This window comes from Lethenteron reissneri, unplaced genomic scaffold (assembly GCF_015708825.2).
Source record: "Lethenteron reissneri isolate LAM-NWPU_2019-01 unplaced genomic scaffold, ASM1570882v1 scaffold_1328, whole genome shotgun sequence".
In the NCBI taxonomy this organism is placed as follows: domain Eukaryota; kingdom Metazoa; phylum Chordata; class Hyperoartia; order Petromyzontiformes; family Petromyzontidae; genus Lethenteron; species Lethenteron reissneri.
The window spans coordinates 55,429-64,124 of record NW_026891034.1 but is presented as its reverse complement, the minus strand read 5'-3'; the positions used below and the strand labels follow the sequence as shown (position 1 = coordinate 64,124).

Here is an 8,696-nt window from a genome sequence, read left to right as displayed (position 1 = left end):
GGCCCTGGGCTCAGTGCCACCTGAGGCCACCACCACCCAGGGAGGGGACCCCCTCGGCACCCGCGGCTCGCTGCCTCCTCTTGGGGGCCGCGCGTGGGGCGCGATTCGCCGCGACCCCTTGGCGCGAGGGAGGCGGAGACCACGCGCACTGTACTCGCTCTACTGTACTCGCGACAGTATCCGCACCACTCTGCACACTCTGCACCACACACACAGCTCGCTACTCTACACTCTCTCTACACTATATACTCTCTCTACTGTACTCTCCCTACTCTACACTACTCTCTCTACACTGTCTACACTCTCTACACTGTCTACACTCTCTACACTACACTCTCTACTCTCTCCACTGTATTCTCTCTACACTCTCTACACTCTCTATTCTACACACTCTACCGTAACACTCTCTACTCTACACCCTACTATCTCCTCCACATACTACGCTACACACATATCTCTACTCTTCCCACTGCACACTGCTCTCTTGTCGACTCGACATCCGACTCTCTTATTCTACACGCCGCATTACAGCCTCTGCATACGCTACACACTCATCTCCTCTCTCCTCTGCCCCACACACTCCTCACCACTCTTACACCCGTCTCTACTCTACACACTCCTCTCTACTCAACGCACCACTCTCTCTACTGCTACTCTCCGGCATCTGCACAGCTTCGCAGTCCATCTTCTCTGCACACTCCCTCGTCTGTCTCCCTGCACTCCCCCTGCTCTCTCTCGCGTGTCACAGAGAGCGCCTCCACTCCTTCCCGCAGCCTCCAGGTCGCAGAGCAGCGTCCGTCTTTGTCTCTCCCGCGCCAGTGTCTCAGTGAGTCGGTCGCGTTCACTCGACTCTTGTATTGTCGCAGCAGCTGTCACGTGCTGGTGTCGTCATAATGACTCTCACGTGCTTGTCACATAAACTGTCACGTGATTGGTTTGTCTCAACTGTCAAGGAGTTTGTATTGTCACAACTGTCTCACGTGTTAGTATTGTCACACGAACTGTCCCGTAATTGTATTATCACAACCGTTACGTTCTTGTCACAAGGATTGTCACAAGAACTATCACGCGTTAGGATTGTCACAAGAACTGTAACATTCTTGAATTGTGAGAAGAACTGTCACGTGCTTGAATTATCACAATAACTGTCACTTGCTTGAATTTTTTCAAGTAGTGCCACGTGTTAGCGTTGCCTCAATCGTTGTCACGTGCTTATTGTATTGTCACCGTAATCACTGCCACTGCACGGACTGCTTTCTGAAGCCTGTACGCAGGCTAGGGAGAGAGGCGTGTGTGTGCATGGCCTTGCATTCTTGTGCAGATTCAGACCCGCCAGGGGTGGCGTGGAATGGGTATTCCACAGGCGTGCAGAGGCATTCCTTTGGACAAATACGCAGAGTCCTCCACTGGGTTCTATTACACAACAGCAATACGTCATTATACCCGCAGTGAATGCTTTGTTAAAAGACAGATCCGCCATATAGGCTTAACGGACTTTTGGATCAAGTGCGTTTAGCGAGCGTCTATGAATACTGGTGCAGCACACGAGGGGGTGGGTGGCCAGCACCAGGCCCGGACGTCTTTATCACCCAAGTGGCGGTATTTACACATTGTACCAGGTACTCATTTGAGGCTGAATTGACCCATAACCAGTTCAGATAATCGTCACTGGTGTTGGCCAAGAGCACGAATCGAACTCAGGTCGCCAGGTTCGTAGAGTAGAGCACTGACCGCGACACTACCGCCAAAAAGGCATTCACACATACGCAGCTTGATTGTGTGATCTTGAACATGGGAGCCCAATGAGATGGACGGCCCTCCAGGTGGTGATGGAGGCTAACAGACAACGCTGATATCGCAGAGTGAGTTCCAGGAATCGGTTGAGTCGCCAAAGACACAAATTCTGGAATCGGCGCTGCAGATATTTGTGTAGTTCTCCAGTCCGCCTGTCACTATCTTGCTGGTGGGATGGTCAGGGTGAACTCCTGCTGCTCAAATGTGCGTTGAGGCATTGGTGCTCATCTTCTGTTTACAGCTCTGAGCCAGCGGTGGAAAGTTCATGTTCCTATAGCGGGGTGAGTCTATCCAAAAGGACAACCACTGTTCACTTCCCCACAAAGTGGTACTCGTTTTATGAACCCAGGAGGGACGGAAGATGGGCTGAGTCAACCATTAACCAGGACTTGAACTGGCAACTTTTTTTATTGGGAGCCGTTCGCTCTACCGCTGAGCCACCTACCTGGGCAGGCTGTTTTGGAATCTTGTTGGTCAGATGGCCCATTAGGTAACACGCCACACACACACTGAGTGCGTGCACCATCTCATCTCACAGTGAGCCGATGGCCTCCGCGCTGGCTGTGGACTCGTGCGTGGACTTCTCGGCGTGGCTGAAGGCGCAGGGCGTGAATGCCGAGGTAGCCCGGGCCATAGACTCTGAGCTCGGCATCCGCGACTACGGAGTCCTGCGCGCCTGCGTGGGCGACGGCCACGTCCGCGCCGAGCTTCTGGCCGCGGCGCGCGACCGCCTGCCCTTCGGCTTCTACGCCGTGCTGCGCCAGTTCGTGCGCTCGCTGCACCTGCCGGAGGCCGAGGGGCCGCGGTCAGAGACGGCGCTGGGCGACCTGCTGGACGTGCTGGTGGTGCTGTTCGGCGGACTCGGCCGGGAGCTGCTGCTCTCCGCGCAGAAGCTGGGGGAGTTGGACGGCGGCCGGACGACCCCGCAGACGGAGAGGTTGAGGAGCACCACGACGGAGGATAACCGCGGTGAAGCGGACGAGCGTAAACTCTCAAGTAACAGTGAGCTGTTTTAATCATGTCCACCCGGAGTCCTGTTCCAGTATTGGAAATTGATATTTGGCGCCTGTTTCTGGTTTCTCTGTATGTATGTATATGTGTGCGTTAAACTTCTTTCGCACCCCAATGTAACCAACCGTGCTAATATGAGGTGGGGGAAATGTGCTGTGGGTTTCTGAACAGACTTCAACTGTAAGGGCATTGTTGGTTTCTCTTTCTCAGTTAACTGCGCAGAGTTTGGAAACTTTGAACCCCCCTCATCGGCTCAGGCTTTCGAAGCTCCTGAGTGGACCAACCCGGGTAAGCGGCACCCATTGGTGGATTTCTATCGAGGCAGTGTAAATCACTGCGGCGCGTCGTGTATGGTTGGAGCTTATTTTAACGTATTAGCGGTACACCGTTGATGGTGCGCAGTAAAAAGAACAAAAATTTCCAATAATTATTTATTTTCCCGCAATTCGCAACCTCGGTCAGAAAATCTTGCTGGGTGGTGGTGTGTCAAAATCAGTTCTCGTGATTTCAAAGCAGTTGGAAGATGAATGTTTATGTAGTAGAGTTAACTACTCGATGTTCACAAACTGGGAGAGCAAATCGTTAACAAGGTTTTCCCGCTCAAACTAACGGTCAGGGTCTCACAAGCTGTGAGAGCTGACCGTAAACAAGGTTTTCCCGCGCGACCAAACGGTCAGGGTCAGATAGGGTGAATTGGGATCGAAGAGCAGATTGGGAACGACCAATCACAGGGTTCCACAAGGTGGCCGGGGATTGGACAACCCGGCCACGAACAAGTATAAAGCCAGAGCGCTCAGAGCTCTCGGGGAGTTCGACTACACGAAGACCCAAGACGGCGGAAGAAGCCTAGGACCCTGGACCAAGCCCTCCAGCCCTTATAAGGGCTAGGGTTCAGAGTAACCAGTGGTCGGGGAGACATCTCCCTAGGTCCAGTCAGAGGACATTGAAAGAGCGGGGTATTAAGTAGCCTGTAGGGTGAGGAGGCTTGTACGTTCTGAGTGTAACGGGTGAGGGGACCGTATACCCCTCAGTGCATAGGGACTGTGTTCATAAGACGAATAAAAGTGTGTGCTACAAAATACGTCGAAGAGTCAGTCTGTACAACACTACATTTACATGAGCGGCTGAACACGAAGAAGCTCCACACTCTGTTACCGTATAGCACAAATCAACAGGGCATTGAATGCCAATACCAAATCAAATAACATGAGCATTGAAACTGCCCAAGTAATTAAAATGATAAAAATACCATGCATTGTGGGAGTAACTGATAAACTAGCCAGATGTTTGGAAAAACAAAACATCCATGTCAAATTTAGCACGGTACATAAAATACAGAAATTAATATCTGGTACAAAATATGTATTACTGAAGCTATCAACAGAAGGTGTGTGCAAGATCAACTGCACGTGTGATAAATGTTATGTTGGGCAAACAGGACGAATGATCAGCACGAGACGCAAGAACATCAGAGAAATATTGAATACTCCGAAATACAACTGTCAGCAGTAGCAGAACACACGTGCCAATAAGGACACTCGATTGATTTTGATAATGTTGAAGTTCTGTGCAAAACTAGCTACTACTGGTAAAGACTACTTAGAGAATCTATCGAAATTGAAAGAAATACAAATAATTTTAACTGTTCGGATAACTACTGCCTTAGTGCTGCGTAGAAGCGAATCATCAAATAATACATAATTTAAATGCATGCCTATAAAGGGCACCATACTTCAATAGGGATTACCGTTGGTACGGCTATTTTAATACACAATAGACAGGAAGGACAAGATCAAAGGGCTCGCATAATACACATGCATAATGTACGTTGACTCATTAACCCCCCCTACTTTGCGAAAGAGCGCAGAAGTGTGGCCACCACATCTACGCCGCTATATAAGGAACGAAACAGACTTCTACACAAATCTGTCTGTCACCTGATGAAGCTAGTTGTAATTACTGGCGAAACGCCGTACTCAGTTTATAAATGTGGTGGCTTGGCTCTCCAACACACCGGTGTGCTGTACTAGTGACGAATTGGCACGTTCTGTTTACGTGACATCCCTTACTAGTTGGTTGCGTCGGGTGGTGGCGGGTTTTAATGACACATTATATATTTACACGATCTAACCCCAAAAACCTCTATTATGGATGATATTGGTCGTGAAAGCCTACGTGTTAAATGTTTGGTTATGTTGTGGGTGTACTGGAAATGTGGATCCCTCAGTGAATGATATCAATTGGCTCCACGAAAACCATCGGTAATTGGAATTATCGTTAATCGAATATATAAAATACATGTTAAAGGGCTTAATTTGTTCCAAGACGATCGTAAGTTGACTTTTTGAATGAGCACTCTCAAGTCACCAGGGCACTGTCTGGTTGAGGTTACGTGATGAAGCCGCTTCCTTTCTGCTTGCTCAGCTGCGGGTGAAGACGACGTGCTGACCTCATCCATGGATTGCGCAAACGCAAACCACCTGTGGAACAGAATTAAGCTGGAACAAGTTGAAGCCGTTTCTTCCTACGAGTCTCTGAGAGGTAAAGCACAGAACATCGACGACGTTCTAATCTGCTTCGGTAAAGAGATGTCAGGCATTTCACGATGCGGTCTTCTTCATATGGCTGATGTCGATGTGCAACGGCTACAATTTTGAATTGAGGTTGTTCAGGTCGGATAATTGCGTTGGGAGTAATGTGCAGTGGCGAATCATTGCTGTGATGACGATGCCTCCTCGTATTTGTGGATTGGGCATTGAGTCGTCGTTATTTGTTCCACCGTCTGTTGTGGGCGACCACAGGCTCAGCACACAGCTGGAGCATTTTACTTTTTTTCGATTGTGCACGATCAAGCGTCCACATCTGCTGCCGTGGTTTGTGCAGTGGATCCTGTTTCGGGTTGTAGCTCTATAAGCTCCACGGAAGATCAAAAAAACCTAGGGATCTTCTGCGGCATCGGGTCTTTCACAAGGAGGTGTTTGGTTGTGACTTCTTGTCAACTCCATTTGGCTTTCCAAGCTTTTATCATCGTCATCATCATAATCAGGATTTAAGTTACATTCTTGCAGGTTGAGCACATGTAGCCCAAAAGGGTTTGCAGCGCGATATTAAGCGGTGGTGGTAAGGGACGTTATTGAGATGCTGGTGGGTCAGGAGACGTCCCAGTAAAGCCTCGTAAAATCTGGACTCGTTAGGTGGAGGGCAACGGGCATACTGAAAATAATGTAACATTTTGAAACCATTAATTAGAATTACATGTATACAGTTGGTAACATAGGCCAGTTGTCCTTCATAGCAAATGCTGCTATTGTGGAGGTTACATTCAGCATACCAGTGACATTTCCTTGCTTTTCACATAGAGATAGTATAACGTATAACGCAGGTTTACTATGCCTTGGTATTGTCATGCAAAGACAAAGATCCAAGTGCTTTTGGCGAGCACCTATGAAGGCCGGCACGGCACACGACGGGGTGGGTGGCCAGCACCACGCCCAGCCGCCTTTGTCTCCCAAGTGGCGATATTAACACATCGCACCAGGTGCTCAGTGGAGGCTGAGTCGACCTAGGTGAGGCCCAGAAACCAGTTCAGATAATCGTCACTGGTGTTGGTCGTGAGCAGGAATTGAGCTCAGGTCACGGGGTTCGTAGTGCAGCGTAGTGCTAACTGCTACGCTACCACGTAGTGTATTTGTGTTTTACGTTTCACCGTAATTCCTGAGGGGTGCACGATGGCTTACAACCATACACAAGGAATACATCAGCAAATCTTCACTGATCACGTGATAAATGAAGCACCTTCAATTAGCACGATTGGATACGTACGGTACGAAATAAGTTAAACGTACTTGCAGGAGGATTTCTCCACAACTCTGGCTATCGCTTGATGAAGCTGGTTGTAATTATTGGCAAAAACGTTGTACTCGAATTGTAAATGTTGTTGGTTTAAGCTCCAACACACCTTTGTGCTGAACTGGTAACTAATTGGCACATTTTGTTTACGTGACAAACATTACTTATTGGTTGTTGGGTGGTGGCGAATTTAACGACACGTTTATAAATTTCGATTTAAAGCTTTCGTGACTGCAGGGATTCATTTTCTTGGTTCTTTCGGTAAAGTCTCGTAGAAGGGAAGTAATAAAATAATAAAAATAAAACATAATAAAATAATTCTCACGACGTTTCGGCCACAACGCAAGCAGCTGTCATCAGGTCATTCTTCACCTGTGGACGGCTGCTTGCGTTGTGGCCGAAACGTCGTGAGAATTATTTCATTCTTTTATTTTTATTACTTTATTACTTCCCTTCTACATGACTTTACCGAAAGAACCAAAAAGACACGTTTATATTTACGCGATTTAACCCAAAAACCTCTATCTCTGTGTGGAGTTTGTATCTTCTCACCCTGTTGTGGACGGTTTCCTCGGGGTTCTGTGGCTTCCTCCCAGAGCTAACAAAACACCGTACAGTGTAACTTGTATTGGCCGCAACAAACCGATTATTTAAATTTACCTGCAAATGACTCAATGGGGGAAAACACCCACAGCGAGAACAACATTGCCCCCTCCTGACAAAACTTGGCAGGCTTCCCATGAACAAACTATATATGTATGTATGTTGAACTTCTTTCTCACCGTACGTAGCTGACCGTGCTAATCGGAGGTGCGGGGGGAAGGACAACAAACTAAACACAATAAATGAGTTCTCAATCTCGATGAAGATTTAAAAGTGCATAGCTCCGGTGGCTTCCTAATATCGGAAGGAAGAGCATTCTAGACGGCCGCACAAATGCATCCGAAAGCACCGCGCGATGTGGTGACCTTCTTTGTTCAATGGGCTAACCAAAAGCCACTGCTGCTGCGAGGTGACCGGAGTTTACGTGATGATAGTTTATGCTCCTTGACGAGATCAGTGAGGTATCATGGTTCATTTGTGGCAAGCACTTTCTGTGTAAAGGAGTGCGACTTGATAATGCTGTATTCGTTCAGCAACCAGGGTTTTCATTATTATTCACAAGGGCATAAGCTGCTGGGTGTGATGGTGCCTCCGCCGGGTTTTCATGGGTAAACAAGCGGAATAACAACAACGTATTGCTACTTTTATTATTCACAAGTGCATAATAAGCCGCTGGGTGTGACGGTGCCCCAACCCCATGTCGCAGCGATGGGCGCAGAGAAGCCGTTCCCGTGCGAGGAGTGTGGCCGGAGCTTTGCCAGCCCTGCCGACCTCAAAAAGCACGCGGTGGTCCACGCGTCAGGCCGCTGGCCCCACTTGTGCGACGCCTGCGGAAAGTGCTTCTCCAAGGCATCGCACCTGACGCGCCACTGCAGGACGCACACGGGCGAGCGGCCCTACGAGTGTGACCTCTGCGGCAAGGCCTTCTCCCAGGTGCCCAACCTCAAGAGGCACCGGAGGACCCACAGCGGAGAGCCGCCCGTGGCGGCGTGCGCTGACTACGACGGGGGATTCTCGCGCGGCCCGCAGCTGGTGGCGCACCGGTGGCTGAAGCACGGCAAAGGCGGCACACCATCACCGCCGCTGCCATCAACGTCGTATGGAGACGGTAGTCGCGAGGATTAAAACGGAGACTGCCCTCCGCGCATCTTACATGTCCGCCGGCTTTCGTCAATAAAGCGCATGTCTGCATGCATCTAAAGTATTAGAAGGCGCTTGCACAGTTTTTGCAATCTGGTGGCAGATTTCCTCTTATCTGGAGATCAGCAATGTCATCAATCCCATCCACCGTGCAGAGATTAACATGACCACTGCTGGTTTCAAAGTAAATTCTGGTGCAATTCGTTCAAGGATCTCAGTGAGCCATGCACGGAGTTAAGAAATATAAATAGTGCAGAGTCCACTGGTGGCAGGGCATTCCATAGTTTTGGTGCAGCACA

General features: G+C 49.1%; 1 protein-coding gene across 1 annotated transcript; it reads left to right on the top strand.

Moving 5' to 3' along the window:
• Positions 1 to 2,339: 2,339 nt before the first annotated feature.
• Positions 2,340 to 8,411, top strand: LOC133362008 (zinc finger protein 391-like). Its single transcript, XM_061580979.1, has 4 exons — positions 2,340 to 2,796; positions 3,016 to 3,093; positions 5,230 to 5,346; positions 7,964 to 8,411. The coding sequence occupies exons 1-4, from the start codon at positions 2,340 to 2,342 to the stop codon at positions 8,380 to 8,382; spliced, it is 1,071 nt and encodes a 356-aa protein (XP_061436963.1). The 3' UTR covers positions 8,383 to 8,411.
• Positions 8,412 to 8,696: the final 285 nt, after the last annotated feature.